Here is a 19,191-nt window from a genome sequence, read left to right on the forward strand (position 1 = left end):
GTACTGAAAGCTTCTGGAAGATTGGTATTCCCAACCAAGTAGCGCAGTGTGGGTAATTTTCAGGGTTTACTGTCTGGCACAGACCAATAAAAAAGCAGAAATAGTGTGATTGCAGAAGCTGAAAAGCTGGCCCAGTACTTTGAATAACTAATTCTTTGCTTGACACTGGAAATCTTTCTTGTTGCACATTACAAAAAGAGATTTTTGTTTGTTTTTAATTTCTAAGGCCATAGGATTACATAAATAATTTCACAAAATTTCCCATACATGAAACACTGTTCTACATCCAATTTCTAGTGATGCGTATGCAATGTAATGCCAACCATATAAAAAAAAAACCCTTCCTTATTTATGCTTAATTTTATTTTAAAAGATGGCAGAGAACACAAAGAAATCGGTACTTGCGTTTCTACTTTTAAAATGCTTCAAAGAAGCATAAAACAAAGGCTTTGGAATACAATTTTCTTTATTTCATATTCACAGAGTAGTCTTTTTTTTTTTCCCCTTAGTCTTGTAATCACTTTATTTACTGTGGCAAAGTAAATATTTTCATACTTTGATCTATTCTGTTCCTTTTGTGTTTTCTGGGACAGAAGTAGAAGAATAGCCAGTCAATAAGGAGAAATCATCATATTGAAAAGAACAACATGATTTAATTGTCGTCAATTCATGGGCATTAAAATTCAGATACATTGTGAAATACAAGATAATGACGGAGAAGATGAATTGATTCTAATGATAGAATATTCTTTCATGAACAGAAAATAGCAGACTTTTATCCAGTTCTTAAGCTGCTTCTTAAAGTTTTTATCCAAGCACCTAGCTAGCTTAGTTGAAAATAAGAAAACATCCCGACATTTGACATTATAAAAGGAAATGGAGTCAGAAGCTGTAAAAATAAATAGAATTCGCATCTTTTTGTCTGTTTGTGCCCACTTCTCAGGTAATCACACACTATTTATGTTTTTTATACCTGCTTACATTAGAACTAGCTTTTTTCATACAAAGGTATTTTCATCAAACCATCCAATTAACTGTATGTTTTATAATAATACATAATGTTGTATATCAATACACTGATCTAAATATAGCCTGATCCCAAATAGACTATTGGGCTTTTCATAAGTAACACGATGAATGCAAATTCACATACTGTGACTCCGTTACATGAACATATGATTCCTAGCAAGCAATATCTTCAATGCGAACTTACAGGCATAACTGAACAATAAATTTGGCCATCTGTGATCATATGCCAGCTCAGCGTCTCTCTGGAGACCTAATTTTTGTTGTCCTATGGTCTCTTTGTGCTGCCAAGCTGGGAGCTCAGGGGCTTTCCCTGGAGCTGAGGGATCACCTGGGTGGTGCAGAGCCTGCTCAGCCACCGGCCCGAGGTTTGGGTGATGCACAAAGCGGGGGGGGGGGTCGGGGGGATGCTACGCCCAGGCTGTCACAGCGGCAGCCCGGAGATAGGGATGCAGAAGGCATAAGCTAGCGCAAGCCTGAGATTGCTGTGATTTAGGACCTGACCAGCCATCTCCAGAGCGTTGCAAAGTTGGTGAAAGGCTGAATTCACCTTTCCCGCAGTGCCTTTGGTCTAGCAGTGAGGGCACTTTAGCCAGCCCCACGAGTGGGTTGGATGTGTACATTTTTTATGCAGGCAAAATATAATCCCCATTCCTGCAAAAAAGATGTGTTTGGGTGAAACCCTGTGAAGGGTTTCCCTGGAGAGGTAAAAAAAAAAAAAATTCATGAGGGTCTCTTCACCTCTGTGCAATAGGAAAACCATGCAGCCTCCTCCAGACCTAGCAGGTCTTTGGGGAGGATAGAGCCAGCTGCATAAAAGGTTTCCCTCTTTACAGCAACTCTGGATCTAGCTGGGGTAACAACTGGGCTATTCCCTATAGCTTTTCCCATCCCACAACCTCCCTGTCCAACCTTCAGAAAAGACTATGAAATAGTCTGTCTCTATTTCCATGCTTCTGAAGGTTGGATGGGGGAATAACACATATTCCTCCTGGTCATGGTCCAGTCTCGCATACCCCATTCCTTATCCTGTACGGATATTTTCCATTTCTCTTTCCATTTCCATTTTTTCTCTAAAGGGTTCAGAAAAGGTTCTGAATGGCCTGAGAAAATGCGTGAAATGGACACTGATTTAAAAAATGGCTGTTTGGAAAATATTACATGGGTTTAGGGGCTTGACCTGTAATAAGTCTCTGTTCATAGCTAAGTGCCAGAGTTTCAAGAAAATCCAGTTCCTAGTGGATTAAAAAAACCAGGGGTTTTGGCACCAAAATTACTTCATTTGTATATGAGCAAATATCCTCAGTGGATGGAAATTTGCCTCTGAGCTTGATGGGAATGAACTCCTGTACAATATCTTTTACACTATGGTATCTTTCCACCATATATTGTTCCTGGTTTGTTCACAGAGTTTTAAAACAGGACCACAACCACTCTGGGAAAGACATTTATTTACTCATGTCCATGGGAAAATAACTACACCAAACTGTTCACAAAAGCATACCACTTGTGTCCTACTTGGATAAATACCACTATATTTCATTTAGATATGGAAACAATGGGAGGCTATAAAACTTTGCATAATACAAATATTGGTCCTCTGAAATCTTCATAGTCAGCAAGCGTAGAGTAGGAAAAAGAGTTCTCTATTTTTAAGTGGTAGAACCAATACTGGATAGTGAATGTCAAAACTGCCTAAGAGATTACTCAAGACCAAGATAATTTTAATCAGTGGCCTCTTTGTGTTTTGGATATCCAGCTTGAGACACCATAAATGTAGTAAATTTTCAGAAAGCCTTGAGCACCCGCTCTCTGAAAAACTGGTTGTGTTAAGGTATCTGAAGATGAGCACCAAGAATTGCTGCATCCAAAATAAGTTTGCATCAGAAATCCAAATTCCTTCAAACAGGTATTTAGGGAAAACCTAGTGCTTTAGGCAGCTCTGAAAATCCTAGGCACCACGCACAGTGCATGTTTATCTCTGACACTGGCAGATATAGGTAAACATCTTCCACCTAGACCACTGCACATTTACTGAAAATAACTATTTCAGTACTTTTTTCTGTTAACTCTAAGGAGGATTAACTAAATAATTCAGGGCTAGCAATATAATTTTTTCATCAGAAGGTTAAAAAACAGATGCAATTTTTAGATAAAAATGAGATGTAAGGAAATAAAGTTGTTGTTTTTTTCTCTTCTAAACCTTAATAGCTGGTTTCAAATTTCATTTAATAATCTTGTTCTGAGACTTAATAATTTTAATGGGTGTTTTCCTAATTTTTCTTTCTTGTGATGTGTAAATAGGTAAGAAATATTAAATATTGTAACGTAGTTTCATTAAGACAATAATATTTCAAAGGCTAATGTAAAATCAAGCTGCTAAAGTTTACAGTTTCTCTGTCCAGCAGTTTATTTATACAACTGCCCTGAGTAGATGCTATATGCTGCTTAGCAAATGGCCTTTAAGAGTTTAAAAATAACTCAGTAAAGCTACTCAAAGGTAACACAACACTTCTCAGGCATCTTTAATCAGAGTTAAGAAGAAAAAAATAGGGTTTTTTAATTATTTAATTAGTCATTCCCTCATCAATGACATATACAACAAAAACACAATTTAAATGTTCAGGAGAACTAATTGTGCTCGTTCCTATGCATGGGACGATGAGCTTATTTTTCAGAAAGGCAAGATTTTAAATCATAAAACTAGTCCTATTTTTGTGGACTGTTTTAGCTGCTTTTATTAAACTCTGTGTAGTTCCCATGTGAAACCAGTGAAAACAGTTATTTTCTAACCTACATTTTTTGTGAGTTTTTTTTGTAAAACCTCACTGATCCCCTTTAAAAAAAAAAGATTATCTTATTTCAAAATTCCTGATATAATCAATTTGCAGTGTTTCTCAAACTGATACAAATATGTAAAATTTGTGCTTTTAAAAGCTTCTGCTTTGAGTAGCCTTACATTCCATACTTGTGCCTTAGCAATCATCAAGCTCTATTGCATGCCCCATTCATGAAAAGTATATTTTTTTGGGATGATGTAGCCTAAAGAATTTGGCTCTAAAACTTTCTTACCTAGAGCTTCCATTAAATTATATTAATTTAAAATATCTATGGAATGATACTTTTACAAAAATATTTAAAAAAAAATTAATGGGTTGGGTTTATGAAAATGACTCTTTACAGTAAGTAAAAAAAGGTTTATCACAGTTTTGGTAACTTGTATGAGTTCATATCGAAAAGAAATCTTTCACATGTTCTTAATGGATTTAAAACTTTTGTGCTCTAGGTATTTTCAGTTGTATGCTCTGAAACAGTAGACACCATACAGCTTGTGCTTTTTATCGGGGAAGCCTACAAAGCGAACCGCTGCTTCGTTAGGACTGCAGCGTTTCCTTGGCCTGGAGATTGGGTAGCGGACGCTGCCGTCAGCGAGCCAGCCAGCATCACAGCGGTCGTACCCCAGGAGCTTCCAGGCGGCAAAGATCTGGCCGACTTTAGCGATCTGAGCTCCATCCTTCAAGCACGCCTGAACGGCTTCATCGTAGGTCAGCTTGGTCGGGTGAATTAGGTAGTAAAAACGACCTAGTGAAAGAAAGAAGGAAAAGGGTCATTAGCAACGTGGTTGAAATGGTGTGGTTATAAAGGTGGTTTGAGGAGGAATGGGGATGTTTGACTGTAGAATCATATCAAACAGTGGTTGGTTGGGGCCTGTGCAATTTGTATGTTGTGCTGTTAAAAATATCTTAATTATTTGTATAGAGAGTTGATAAATACTGGGAGAAAAAAAAAAAAGGCAAGCAAAGAAACAGACTATTGGAACAAAAAAAGGTAGCAGTATATTTATTTCTGCTGACTTCCCACAACATGGCATCCCCACCCTCACTTCCTTTCAGTGGTAACTGAACTGTTGCAATGCATAGTCATCCTCAGCAGGTAGAAAAACAGCAGGAAAAAGGCCGGGGGAGGGGGATGATGGAAGACACCCTGGGATTCGGAGGAGGGCACCTGCTCTGCATCTGACTTCATGGTGCCAGATGCATTTACAAACAAGGTACCAATGTCAATCCAGTCAAATGTCTGAGGAAGCCCACAGATTTCAGGCAAAGCAGATCTCATGCAGCTGTAGCTTACTGTCAGAGAAGGGAAATCAAACATCCAAAGCAGTGCACTTCTACGCTATTTTCCCAGCATTAGCTTAAAACCCTTCCAAGTTTTCCTCTCAAAAGCATGCACAGCAAGATCTGGCCTTTTGATAGCATTTGGGTGAGGGTGGCTGGAGGTAACACATGCGGCTTTACTCTCTGACAAGGCGGTGACTTTGTTTCTGATTAAGTACAAGAACAATTATTTTTTTTTCTGTAAGAAAGCTGAGATACTGCACAGCTTCTCAGAAGCGGAGCTTGAGCCTGTGGTAGATCAAAACCATGCCTGTTGTAAGTCTTCATTAGCAGTGTCAAAACCACGTGCAGCAGTTCTGCAGCTCTGTTTCTCTTTAGGCATCAAAGAGAATATCCTCAGCGTAAGACAGCATTGAACTGATAGTGCTACTAAGAAAAATGTGCGTCCGTCTCAGGGTAATGAAAACATATGCCAGCAAGTAAAGCTCAAAAAGGAAGTCCCCCCTACTAATCCATAAGCAGCGATAATAACATTAATTTCATTTATGAAGGCAATATAAATTCATCATAAGCCTTTCATTCATTACACTTAGGGTTATTTATCATCACTGATTTGACAATTAACCAAGTGTGAGTAGAAATAGATGGCAGAGGAATAACGTTTATTTGCAGTAACAATAATTTTCAAATAAATTCACAACTTTTCAGCCTGACTGTCCTGTAAGAGGTGAGTTAGCTGAAAAACAATTGAACTTATTCATGTGGGGATCTTCTAACTCCAGAGCACACTCTTTACTTCTTAATTAAGAATGTACTCCACAATAGCATCCTTTTTCTTCCTTATAAAAAGCAGGCAAACACACAAACAAAATTCTGCTCAGTGTCAGAATACTTTCTCAGTCAAGAAAAAGTGGTGAGCAAGATGAAGAGTTATACCAGCTCCTGATCCCTGCAAAAAACAGATAGCTTTTTCCTAAGTGAAGAAATGTCAGGTCAGATGAAAGTATAAAGATAATTGAATTAACTGTGTTCAAAGGTTGGAAATTGTATACCATGGCAAGAACATGAAAACAAAAAAGGCATTTACATTGCAGCTGTGGTGGAGAAGAAACTTTTTAAAAAAATTTCATTGCTGTCAGAGACAATATCTCCAGAAATCCCAGAGAAAACTGTTGAGAGTGGGTAATCTATCCCTTTGTAAAATGCTAGCTTAACTCAATTTCAGCAAGTTGAGAGCATTTACAAGGTGTTGCTAAAAAGAATGTTTATTAAGTGGAAACCTGTTCCTATGTTATTAAGAGGTTTCCCCAAAACAAACATGATTTCAGACTTTGGGGAACAGAGATTTGGACTGATAGTATGTAAACTTCACCTAGCTTATTAGCTGCTCTTCCAACCATATGTCAATGGAATGTAATTTCCTAGGGATTTGCAGTAAGGTCAGACTTTTGACATCTGACATCAATAATAAAAACTCCTATAGCCTGTCCTTTCCTTAAATAGGACAACTTTAATAGTAAACCCCACAGGGGCACATTGTGTATCCAGAATGTCTGATTAAATAAAATTCTGTTAATAAACTCCATACAGATTTGGTGGTTTTCCCCTGCTAATAGGTTAGAAGGGTTCCTAACTATTCAATCTTAGCATTTATTAATTGATGTGGAAAGAGAAGGAAGTATTAACTCTCTGTCTCTCATTAATATCTGGTAGTTGGGTCACTCCCACAGAGGATGAGAGTGCTTGATTTGATGTCTTACATCCAAATCGTGGGGCAGAGAGTTTATGCAAACCTAATCATACCCCATCTACAATAGCTATTTTAAGCTTTTGCATGTAACAGAACAGCTTAAAGAGGAAAACTTGAGCACTTGACCTAAATACCCGACACCCTTGTCTCAGTGGGAGTTTGAGGGATGCACCACCCTTGGAGATTTTTCCAAGCTCAGATCTAAATTGAGAGACTTAAGAGTAAGTTATATATTGCAGCTGGGTGTGCTAGACAGAGGGCCATCATCTTCAGAGGCACAGAGAGTCAGTACAACCCCATTTACTATTTTATGCATGAAAGTATTAATGCAATGCTTCCAGATGATGGTTCTTGATGGAATCCCTAGAGAGGATGCCTCCACGTGGAGCCAGCCGTCAAGTATCTAAGCACTTGGGCTCAGCCCTAAGGCTCCTGACAGGCTCCTGGCTCGCTGGGACAGCCTCTTGCTCAGCCTCGTGGCTTCGATGCTGTGAGGGGCAGCCGAGCAGCAAGCCCTGCCTGGTGGGTGGCAGCACACCACACAGGAGGAACGCTGAGTGCACGACTGCCTTTGCAGCCAGCTATCAACGTGTATGGTGAAAAGCTTACAGCCACAGAAATCAGTTAAGTTGTTTTACTGTGTAAAGTCCAAACTGCTCTAATTTGTGGTTTCATATGGCGATAAAAGGCATTCTCAGCAGCCAGTGGGGTGTATCTGTATCTTGCACAATATGTAGACTGTCATCTGTTCAGCAGACTCTGTTCAGTATATCTTATAGCAGCACTAAATGGTTGAGAGAGGCCATTGTTCCTCAAAATTGAAGAACATGTTAAAAATTTGTGATGTGGGAACAATTTTTTTAAAATCCACTTCCAGCTCCTCCCCAACATCAGCAGTGAATCTGGTGACTCAGAAGAAACCACTTCTAAGAAAGGTTACGAAATTTTCTTTTGGGGAGGTTTGCTTCTCTTTTTGGAATTATGGCTCTGTGTTCCCAGTGATAAAATAGTCTGAAATGGTCAAATGAGACAACTTTCTATACCTTTCTCCCATTTAAGTGGTAATGGTGGTTAGCTTATCATATGCATTACTGTAATAAACAGGTAGTTTACAGCTGCACTTTTAACACGATCCCTAAAATGTAATATTTGTGGTTTTAACTTTGCTAATACAAGATTTTCACGTGATTCTGCTAGGGCTGGTAACAAATCAATTATGCACTGTGGTTCTCTGTGCAAAGTACATAACAAAATGTTAACGAGCAGGCAGTGTGATACAAGCTCTACTTATACCTTTTTTTCTTTGGAAATGCTTAATTATAGAGGAGCTGATAGATAAGTTTATATATAGCTCACTTAACACTTTTCAGTGCAAAAGATTCCCATGACTTTTCTTCGAGAAACTCCAGAAACCAGAACATTCTGGTTTCTCCAGAAACCCTTTGCAATTAAGCAAAGAATAACCACTCAGCTATACTGTGGTATGTTCTTTGTCCTGTGCCTTTTGGGCTCTGTGGGAAAGACTGCAACAAAAGGATTTAGCTGTGTTTGTTCCCCTGAACTGGTATGTAGAAGCCCAAACTGACCTTCAATAGGGAATACATGAATGAGGAGCATCCCCATTCCTTGGGGCAGGGATGGAAGAGAAATCGGGGCGGTTTGCAGCCCTTGCAAACCTTTGGATCATGGCAGGTTGTCCCACCACACGGGGCAGGAACCTTTCACTTTTCTAAAGTGAACATGGACTAAAGTGGCTGCTACTGTGAAGGAAAAGCAGAGGAGAAATCGGCTGTGAGGGAGCAGAGCTGAGCACACAGACGTCAGGAAGTTCCAACATGGAATTTCCAAGTTCAGGTTAGTTACTTTCCACTTGTGCATATTCATTTTCATTAGTCTTTATCAACAAGAGGAATGTAAAAGCAGGTTAGGAAACATGTTGTCAACCAATAATTTTCTTTACGGAGGCAAAAATTTATGTTATTTCACAATATTTTTATGGATTTAATTGATAGCATTACATTAATGCTACGCTTTGCATTGTTTTATGAGGCTAGTCACTACATATTCTTATAAACTGGTAAATTGCTGGTGTTACTATTTACAAAGCATATGAAACACTCTCAGGTTTTCGTCTTTGCCCGCACAGACACAAAACATGATCAGTTCCTCTATGAACCAACCAAATTATTTGTCTATGAAGCAGTTATACAGGCAGAACAAAATGTTCAACAATTGCACTTATACTAGTCTAAGAAAAGAAACTGCAGAGAGTAATTTCATAAAATACTAAGATTATTTTATATTGCATTGCAGACAAACTTTGCTAAAAAAAATTCCCTGTGCAGGCAAGAGGACTGTAGGTAGAATTTTTCACTAATGGTATAAACCTCCCTTTTTTAACCAGTATTTTTTTGTGTATTTATCCCATCACGGATGGGATCCAACAGTTCCCGAGTGAAAACACTGAACCTGGATTTGAACTCACTGCACTGCTGACTACACTTTCATATTTCACTTTAATGGCTGAATGTAATTTTTCTGGTTTGGACCTTTCTTCTTCAGGTAAAAAGCCCAGGCATTGCGTGTGTTTTAGACAAAGACTTTTCAGCTTTGACTGCTGAACAATTTAAAATTGAGCTCCCTTTTTTTTTTATGATCCTTGATATCATAATTTATTTGGGGTATTTCTTTCCCTAAAAAGAGCCCACATAGAAAAATCTAAACCTCACTGGCTTTGTTTCTTCATAGCAGCTCCCACAACTGACACTCTCTGAGATTTTTTTTTTATGCTTGCCTTATACTCCCCTGATCCTGGGGCCCTTGGCATTTTTCCAGCTCCCTGACATAAAGCTGAAGGCTTCTCTGTTTCATACTGTCAGGAGACTCCAGCAGTGACTGCCACCGCTGAAAATGCATGGTGTCCTAACCACTTCTCATTTTCCTTGGCTGTTCCTGAGGTGAGAGAATCAATATTGGGTGTTGCAGAAATAGCTCTTTGCCCATAGCCACTATCTTTGGCAGTTGCAACCTGGTGGCTAAATGGTGTATTATGAGCTTTTGCCTTTACAGTGAGAAAGCTAATGTATGCTGCTAAGCGTACCTAAGCAATGTGAAGTGTTGAGCTGGAAATAGGAAGCTGGCATTCTGGGAGAGTGACTGGGTTTATTGTGGATGTTAAGGCAAGCTTGGGACATGAACAGTGGAAAACAAAGTAGGGACATGTGAAGGATAATGTAACCTGGTGGGTTGCTGGTTAAGGAAACGGACACTGAGAGAAGCAGAAGTCCAAATTTTTTGCTGACACCTTGAGAGACTGACATGGCCCTGAGCTTTAGGGAACTAGAAAAGATGGTGCTCAGCTCTATATACCATCCTATTGCTGTGTAGTATTCTGTCTTGCAGGCCAGTTTAACAACTCACCAAGGATGACATTCATTTTAGTGTCTTCTCTTTGATTTCTTTTCTACCTGGACACCTTACCCTCACCTTACCTCATTCCTCTTTCTCCATCTTGCTGTATCAATGCACAGACAGTGTTCACCTGTACTTTTTTTTTCAGAAATTGTTTTTCCCTTTCCTTAAGAGATACTGTCCAGCTACTCATGTGGAAAAGGGTGGTGATTAGTGACCAGAGTCACAAACATTCACTCTGCAAGCATTACAAATAGGGCAGCTATCACATTTTAATTCTTCTTCCTTGTTTAATTTATTCCTTGGTGCTATTTCTATAGTACAGGGTTAAACCTGCATATAAGAGATGAATTCATAGAGGATTTCAACTTGGATAAAAGAAGCAAGAGAAAAATGAGCCAGCATCTCATGGAATGATGCAGCATGATAAAAATCAACTGAACTTTTGCTTCAGACTACCTCCAGCCCAATTTAATATTGTTGGTTTGAGGATTTAGGATTTTCCTGAGAGGGTGGAGCAGACTTAGCACTAGAGCACCTCTTCTGAGAGCGAGTCTTATGTTTATTTTCTGGTGTGCTGTAGGACGAAAAAGCTTCATTGTGGATAAGCAATCTGTGCATAAACAAAAAAGGCCATGCTCCTTGGTCTGGGTGGGCTGCAAGCCAAACATGTGCAAAGTTGTGTAGGAATTACCCACACGTACGATGCTGTAGAGAATTGTAGACTCCTTTTGCACATGTTCACTTGCAGCATTCCTCTCATTCGCAGCCATGCTTTCTAAATCCTGTTCAGCCACTAGATTAAATGTAAAATGATAGCAAGCTGAGATCAAGTAATTTCATACCTGAAGTAACATCTACTAATAGCAAAAAAGCGTGCAGTCACTGAAGTAAGGTTTAAAGCAGACCAAGCTCAGAGCAAACGTGAGCAGGGTTTTGGCAGTGTACTAAGATTACGGTTCTAAATTATTAGGCATAAAAGCTAGAAATAGCTTTGCTGATAAGGAATTATTCATCATATTGGACCTGGTACATGAGCAGGAGCTGCTTGACACAACAGCGTAGATGAAATGGTGATCAGAATTTTGTTTTGGTGATATATTTAAGTTGTAAAACATCATAATTATTATTGAATTCAACAGGAAAGCTCAATTAATGAATCGCAGGTTTCTTCATCACTTTAACTGAAATAAACTGGGCATATATCAACACTAAAAGAGTACATATAAATTTTAATGGGGTGAAAGCAGAGATATTAGAAACTCCTGCCAATACAAGTTCTCAGTTGTAAAAACGATCTACGTGAACATTTGGCAAAGACAACTTTACTCTGCGCATGTGTCCTTGTAAATTCAACAATAACAATTTCCAAGCCTAACATAATCTTTGTCAAATCAAATATCACTTGCTGCCATTGGAGTTTCTTTCCTAAGCACAGAAACAGTCATTTACAAGATAGTGGTGAAGAAGTCTCTTACCGTTGAAATTTGAAGTAAAGCAGAAAACATCATATCGGCTTTTATCTTTATCCCAGAACCCGTAATTCCTGACCCCAGGCACTGTGTTCTTCCCTCCGCAGGGCTCCCTGGGCTTCGTGATGGGGTACTGCACAGAGCCGTCGCTGAGCCAGCCGGCGTTGCACCAGTCCAGCCCTGACCTCCAGGCATCGTAGAGCTGGTCAAAGGAGGCGATAACAGAGTCTTGGTCCAGACACGCTCGCTGAGCCTCATGGAAGTTTAAGTTGTAACGACCCAGCCGTGGAGAGTAAGGGAATACGACACCTGAAGTGGTGGAAAGAGGGTGAGTTACTGAACACCAAAGGAGCAGAAGAAAGGGAACCAGCATTTACAGTCACCAGAAGGAGAAATAAAGGTTAACGCCACCATGTGCGTCAGACTGTTGTTTTATTTCTGGGGAAAAATGCATTGCCAGCACATCAGCCATTAGGTTTGAGAAGGAGATAGGGCTGCCGCCTTACCTAGACAGCTCCTCTCCCCGTAACCTCATCCCTTTCCCAACAGGAACTGTGCCAGGCCTGCTCGTTGCTCCCATCTGCATTTTGCTGTCCCCACTGTGATCTCACCCTTCTCCACTCTGAGAGTGCTTAAAAATGAGCAGAGCTGGCTGAAATTTTGCAACTACATGTTTTTCATCAGCAAATTCAAGTTTATCAGCTGTAAGATCAATTTCTCATTAAAAAAAGTAAATTAAAACCCAGCCCAGTACTAGTTTTTGCAGGATGGGATTTGGGGGTTTTCTGACAGTTAGGTAGAAAGAAGAAATTGTAGTACAGAGGCATATGAACTATTTCTTTTTATACATGGATATTAAAATGAAATATTTTGACTGACATAAAAGAATGCCATGTTCTTTGCATGGACCCTTGCCAAGATTTCCTGAGAGGTTCAAGGCAGTTGGTTTTTTTGTTTTTATTTTATTTCACATTATCCTAGGAATGGGAAGGTATTTCATGCCCAGCTTAATAACATTTCAAGGCTAGACTGGAAGGAGGAATAATTTTAGTGTCCCAAGGTCTTAAAATAGGAAATCTATAGGGTAACAAAATCAGTGAAGTCATGTGTGATTTTAGGGAGACTTTTCTGCTACCTTCCAGCTGGTTTTAGGCAGTTTGTCATCACTCAAGGAGGGAGCGCTCCTAACACAGGGCATCAGGGAGCATGGTTCCTTGAGCAGAAGACAGGTTTCCCCCGTTGCAGATGGTGAGCCATGTAGCACACAGCATGCAGCAATGCAAGATAGCCCTGACTGGAAGCCATGTGAGACACCAGCTTCCCTCACTACCCCTGTGGCTGCCAAAAGCACTGCTGGCTCAACCAAAGGATGCTTGCCAGAGAGCCACTGTGCAAGGAGCATGGACCAGTGAAATGCTTCCTTCCACCCCTGAGGACCAGCCGCAGGCTGGCCCAACGCCTTGTCTGTTACTCATTGGTGGTGAGCCATTGCAGACAGGTATGGCAGAGAGACCTTCTCACAACAGAGGACATCCAAGTGGAGATGGGAAATGTGGGGACACCTCCAGAATTGTTTCAGCAGCAATATTTAATCAAAATCATTGCCCTTATCTGACAGATTTTTCCACAGTATATTTTCTGCTTGTTTTATGAAAAAGATCTGTAGTTAAAGATTACATCTTGGAGCATGAAAGATGTTTCAGAAAATGCTGAAGAACCACCTCCCCATGTGGCTCTGATAAAAGAGAAGGGAGAGACTTAAAACAAAAGTTTGGATCAGACCACCCTAATCTTTGGCAGGGTTTAGAAACTTAACCCAGATTTAGATTTTACAGTTGGCTTTAGCCCAGTCTTATAATAAGCTGAAATAAAACGGCATCAGGGAAGATCCAGCTCAGAGTGTTTATTCTCAGACATCTCTATAGAACTAAGTGCTGTAGGATGCAGAGGGACTGAAGACAAGATAACACATGACATGAGCCAAAAACTTTACAACTGGTATAAACAACCATCTTTCTTTTTACTTTCTCCCTGCTGATGAATTCCCCTGCCTAAAACAAGCTCCTTGTCTCTGGGGCAATGTAGCATGGGATAGAGAAATTACATTATGGTCATGCAAGACCGTCACCATGCACTGAAGCCATTCTTCTTTCTAAACACTCAAACCCACTTCGGTGTCTGTTCCATTGGTATCTTAACGTCCCCTTTCTTTCCCTTCTCTCCCTCGCCCATCTATGGTCCAAGAAGTGTTATTTCTGTTAAACAAAATCTTTGTTATTACTAAACCTCAGTGATTTGGTCCAAGAAAATAAAGCATGCAAATGTAGAATTGGCAGGGTAATAATAAACATTTTGCTATCCTTGAGCAATTAACCAGAGAATCTGCTGATGTTCTTTCCTTTCATAATTCTTTTGTTAAAGGGCTTTTCAGTTTTTAGCTGTTCTGAACTATAAAGCATGAATGAAATGTAACACAACATGTGCTGTTAACTGTAACTTCATAAACAAGAAGCTGTAGATGTTTCATGTTTTCCTGGATCTCTGTTTTTCCTTCCTCCCCCTCATCTCTTTTTAAAAAAATTATTCATTCCCCCTCAGTATTGATGGATAGAAATATCACTGGCTATAATAAAAATGTAGCAAATGTCAGAGAAGTCCAAGCTTTATTACTTTATTAGAAACCCAACACTTCCCCAGACAATCGACTCCTTCTCCAGTATATGTGTCTGATTTGCATATACATGTAAAAAAAAAACCCTAAAAATATCAGAGGTAGGTATTTTTTAATCAAGATTTAAACTTACATAATTCTAAATTCTAAATTCTGAGCAACAATTAATTGGAAACTATTAAAACAGATTTGATTCCAAAATCACTTTTTAAAAGGGGTTAAATATGTATGTAAATTTGTTACAAATCTACCTGAGTTTGACAGTTTAAGAAACAACGTTTTAATGACATCAATATGCACAAAACTGTAATATTAGCTCTGGGCTATATTCGGGTACACTGCATAGAAGCTGATTTTTGTTTGAGTTCATCTGCAGTACAAGCCTGCAACTGATTAGCATTAATTTCATCCTGCAGATGGGGGTGGCCATTGGTGATTTTGTACAGCAGAATTGACTGGGTATGTGTTTTGTGCAGCTTTGCATTATCTTGCATCTTTGTTAATATAATTTTTTTCCTATCAAACCTAACAGTGAAATTCATAGCTGGATCTTACTATTAACCTTCCTTTTGTTATAACTGAGCAGCACTGAACTTCAGTTAATTGCAAAGCATCTTCTTTGGTCTTGGATCTTATAACCCATCAAAAGATAATCCAGTCCATCTGTTCTTGAATGGACAAAAGCTGTCCTGAGGCTTGTAACTGTTTCCAAACTACAAACGAAATCTCAGCTCCTGACTCCAACACTGTGTTTTACCAGTAGACAAAACACTCAGTTCCAAACATTAAAAAATTCGGTTTAGGAAATGGAGGAAGAGAAAAACTTCCATTCTCAGATGGTTAAAAGCTGGTGATTTTGTGGGAAGGCTGAGTTGAGGAGCCTTAACTTTAGTGATTCAACATTTTACACTAAGGAAGCAGCTGAGACACTTGTGGAGCCTTCATGGGGAATATTAATTTACAATATAGACTTCACAGTGTAGACCCTCTCCCAAACACACGGCTCTCTGGAATAGGTCCTACCCCCAGGAAAGGACCTCCTTTCCTATAAGCAAGAGAGGAATAATCCGAGACATATCAATTCAGTGGAGAATAAATCTGTTAGTGAAAGAAGAGGGCCGGTGGGGCTTGCCGTATGTACATGTGGCAACACAATCACAATCCTGAAAATGACTGTTGTAATGGAAATTAGGATTTCTACCAAATCAGAACATAAGAACCAGATGTATAACATACCCTCACCATATGCACACCTGTATTTCCATGAATGCTTTACATTCAGTTCGGATAATGTACTTCTGTTACTGTGTTTTTTAGTGAATGCAAAAGATACTATATTTTTGTGTCCTTTGTAAGCTATTTGTATTTCAGACTCTGTTATGCAAGTAATCCCTAAAATTCAGTGCAAGTGCTTTGCAACTACCCATTCACTACAGACACATTGTCAGTGCAAGGGGCTGTAATGGTTACCCAAGACAACAAGGTAAGGAAATAACCTTAGAAAGCTCGACTTCTGTAACAATTTATGGGTGTTTATTAAGCCAGCTCCATGCACAATTAGTAGTTTTAGAAGTATTTGCACATAGAACAAAATAACACAAATTTGTGTTGACTCATATGGGGAAAAAGGGCTTTTCACAGCCAGAGTAAAGAAACGGACTTCCTTGAGTTTTAGCCCAAAAAGAAAAGTAAGTTTTCTTGTAGCCAGTGCAAACACTGGGTAACAGTAGGGTTTGCTATATACTATACTGTAGGGTACAGTTTTATGCTGGCAGGTTCATACACTTAATGGCAAAATTTTCCAAGCTGGATTTCTGAAATTCAGTGAAAAGTGGTAAGTCCCTCATTTTCCTTGACAGTCTGGCCCCGTTTCTCTGCCTGTCAGGTCTGTCAGATATCTAATCATTCAGCACAGACTCCATGGGTGGGCCATGAGCTGTCAGCAGGTATCAGGCTCCCTAGAATTTGAAACTGAAGCTTGAGATCGTGTCCCTCCAGCCCATGGCAACCCATAACCAAGCTGCCAGTGGGGTTGCTTTTTTCTGACAAATACAGGCATATAAACCAGAATAGCCTGGCCTGGGGCAGATTATTCTTTTATTTTTCTATGGCCTTTATCAAAATTTGAAGACTGTTATCTTTCTTTGCTCTCCTTAGGCTAACTAGTACCAATTCTTTTAACGTTTTCCTTTCAGGTCATAATTTCCAGATAATTTTTTGCTACTTTATTTTGAACTTTTTACTTCACCTGCATCTTTCAAGACACAGCTGTGCCTGCAAAGACCTTTTACTCTGTCACAGAAGGAATTACATTGGTCTGTCATGACTCTACTCTTGATGAACTCTGGTTGTCTTGTAAAAGACTTTTTGTTGTCTTCTAGGCACGCACAAAGAGTGTGTCCTATAAAATCAGTTTTACAGCAGAGAGAACAACTGATTGTCGCGCAGGGGATATTTAAAATAGCTTTTTGTGTATGAATGTGACACCAATACACAGAAGAAACAAATATGACATACATTATTAGGCTAAATCCTGCTGTTGAGAGCATGGAGTGGGTTTAATATTGGTTTCAGCTCTGAATTCCCCATTGCTCATATCCAATTTAAGAGTAAATGACCAGATTAGAAAATGGTTGCTGTGACAATTTGGAAAAATGTATTTATATGGAGCTTATGGACTTGTTTGATGTATTTTGAACCATGAATTCTGTTTTTTAGAGAGATGCCTGTTCTTTCTCTAATGCTATCTTGGACATAAAGGCTAACATACTTCCAAGCAAGTCATAAAACCCAATGGGTTTTTTGGTTCATGTGGAGCCACCCAGAGAGTTAGCTTCTACCCAGAAGCAGCTTTCTACATAGATTTTTAATGGGCCTATCTAGATCTGCATATTTCTGGTACTGTTGAATGTACAAAGTAATTATTTTACAGCCTGTATTGCAGAACTACTGTGCTCAGTTATCGCCTCTCCCTGAAGGCAGAAATCACAAAAAACGAAAATCCTAATAGAGTGAAAATCTGCCTTTGGCAGTTTAGCCTTGTTCCGCTTTCTTTGTCTCCTGGCCTAAAACTCACAAAGAAATAGTAGACAAAACCTGTGCCTGAGCAGTATAACCAAAGGCCAGTGGTGGAGCCTTCACGTGCCTGGGAAGTTGCAGGACACAAACCTGATGTAGTGAGATTCATTACAGCGCCTAGTATTCCTAAGAAAGGAACACTGTAAAGCACTAACATAAGAAAGTTTAGTGTAGAACAGTAAAACACTAACCTAAAAAAAATTAATGTAAGCTGACAATTCTTTCTTTGCTTATGATTCAGGCAACAATATCTACCTGCCATAGGAGGCCTCTTAATTTGTTAAGCTTTTGACTCTCAGGACATTTGACAAAGAATGTAAAACTCACAATCTATATTTTACATTCAGGAGAAGAGTAAGGCCAGTTCAGTTTGGTGACAAGGCCAACATAAGAACTGTCCTGCTCTCTGCAGTCCCTGACATTCTTTGCAGCCACTGTGCCCACCCCAACCCTCTTGCCCTTACACCAGTCCTTGTACTTAAGGCTACAGACAGGATGATAATCATGACATGACTGAATAGTTCTTAAAGCTGGTGGTTGTGAAACACTGCAGTGAATCCTAGTCCTGAGCTTTAGCTGTTAGACAGCACCGTCTCACTAGTTCAGGGGGAAAATGGTGTGGTTCTGTATTAAATAGCAGTGAAGAAAACATGCAAAAACCATGTAAGGCATGTAACAAATACAGATTTAATCTAATTCCACTGGTTTTTTTTCAAAGCTAAAAGTACCCAATTATTATGAACAGTTTATTGAATGGCAATCCCAGGAAGACTTTAAGTCTAATAAAAATAAAACACTACCACATTCAGAGAAGAAAAAAAGTCCATTGAGGTAGAGGTCAACTATTTTCATATTGATACATTAACTTGATTTCACCTAGCCAAAGCTATAGTGTTTGTACAGTGAACTCACATTGGAGCGATCAGCTGTTCTGCACTGCTAGCGGGCATTCCTGGATATAAATGGTTTTGTCTTGCTGCCAATTAACCTCCTTAGGGCCACCATCTCAGGACATCAGGCTATTGATGCAAATCCTTCTCACTCTGAGATTAACCTTATTATTTATAACAGATGTAGAATGTTAGGATGGGCTGATATATTTTTATTTTTGTCCAAAGATTGATTTCTTTTTTCCTTAATCTGTTCCACATTACCCAAATACATGAAAGAGCGATTAAAGTCAGCACTGCATAAAGCTACAGATGAGATGAAAAAATAAGCAGAGGGGCATGCAAACAGAGGAATACCTTCCATCAACTATGTATGTCCATTGTAAATTCAAGTGCATTGTCATTTTAGAAGGAAACTTAGACCCAGAATCTTTGGCTTTAGTTGCTATAAGCAGAACTGACGTTGACACACTTGCTAGTCTTAACTTACTTCTTGAAAGGTTATGTTTTACCATGAAGTTTTGCAAGTGAAATTTTCTTGTATGCTTAGGAAACATCACTGTATAATGTCGGAAATGAACAGTTTGACACCTGGCCCATGCCTGACAAAAATAATTAAAAAGACATTTTTCCTTATGTTAGCCAGACCCTAGTTAAAATATATAAACTTTCCTTTGGACAGAGATTGGAACATACATGGTTGAAGAAACAGGATTCCCCCTACCTTTATAAATTTCCTTATTTTGGAGGTGGGGGGAAACAGGAAGGAGTGGTG

General features: G+C 39.2%; 1 protein-coding gene across 4 annotated transcripts in view; it reads right to left on the bottom strand.

Annotated features, from left to right (window-relative positions):
* Positions 1-633: 633 nt before the first annotated feature.
* The window catches only part of HAPLN1 (hyaluronan and proteoglycan link protein 1), a 68,023-nt gene continuing 49,465 nt past the window's right edge, over positions 634-19,191 (bottom strand). For all 4 annotated transcript variants that reach the window (XM_064438478.1, XM_064438479.1, XM_064438477.1 and 1 more), the window contains 2 exons: positions 11,784-12,086; positions 634-4,608 (listed from right to left, as the gene is read on the bottom strand). In XM_064438478.1, coding sequence (XP_064294548.1) covers positions 4,319-4,608; positions 11,784-12,086 — 593 coding nt within the window. In that variant the 3' untranslated portion in view covers positions 634-4,318. The remainder of the gene's footprint in view (positions 4,609-11,783; positions 12,087-19,191) is intronic.

This window comes from Phalacrocorax carbo, chromosome Z (genome assembly GCF_963921805.1).
Source record: "Phalacrocorax carbo chromosome Z, bPhaCar2.1, whole genome shotgun sequence".
Lineage (NCBI taxonomy): Eukaryota > Metazoa > Chordata > Aves > Suliformes > Phalacrocoracidae > Phalacrocorax > Phalacrocorax carbo.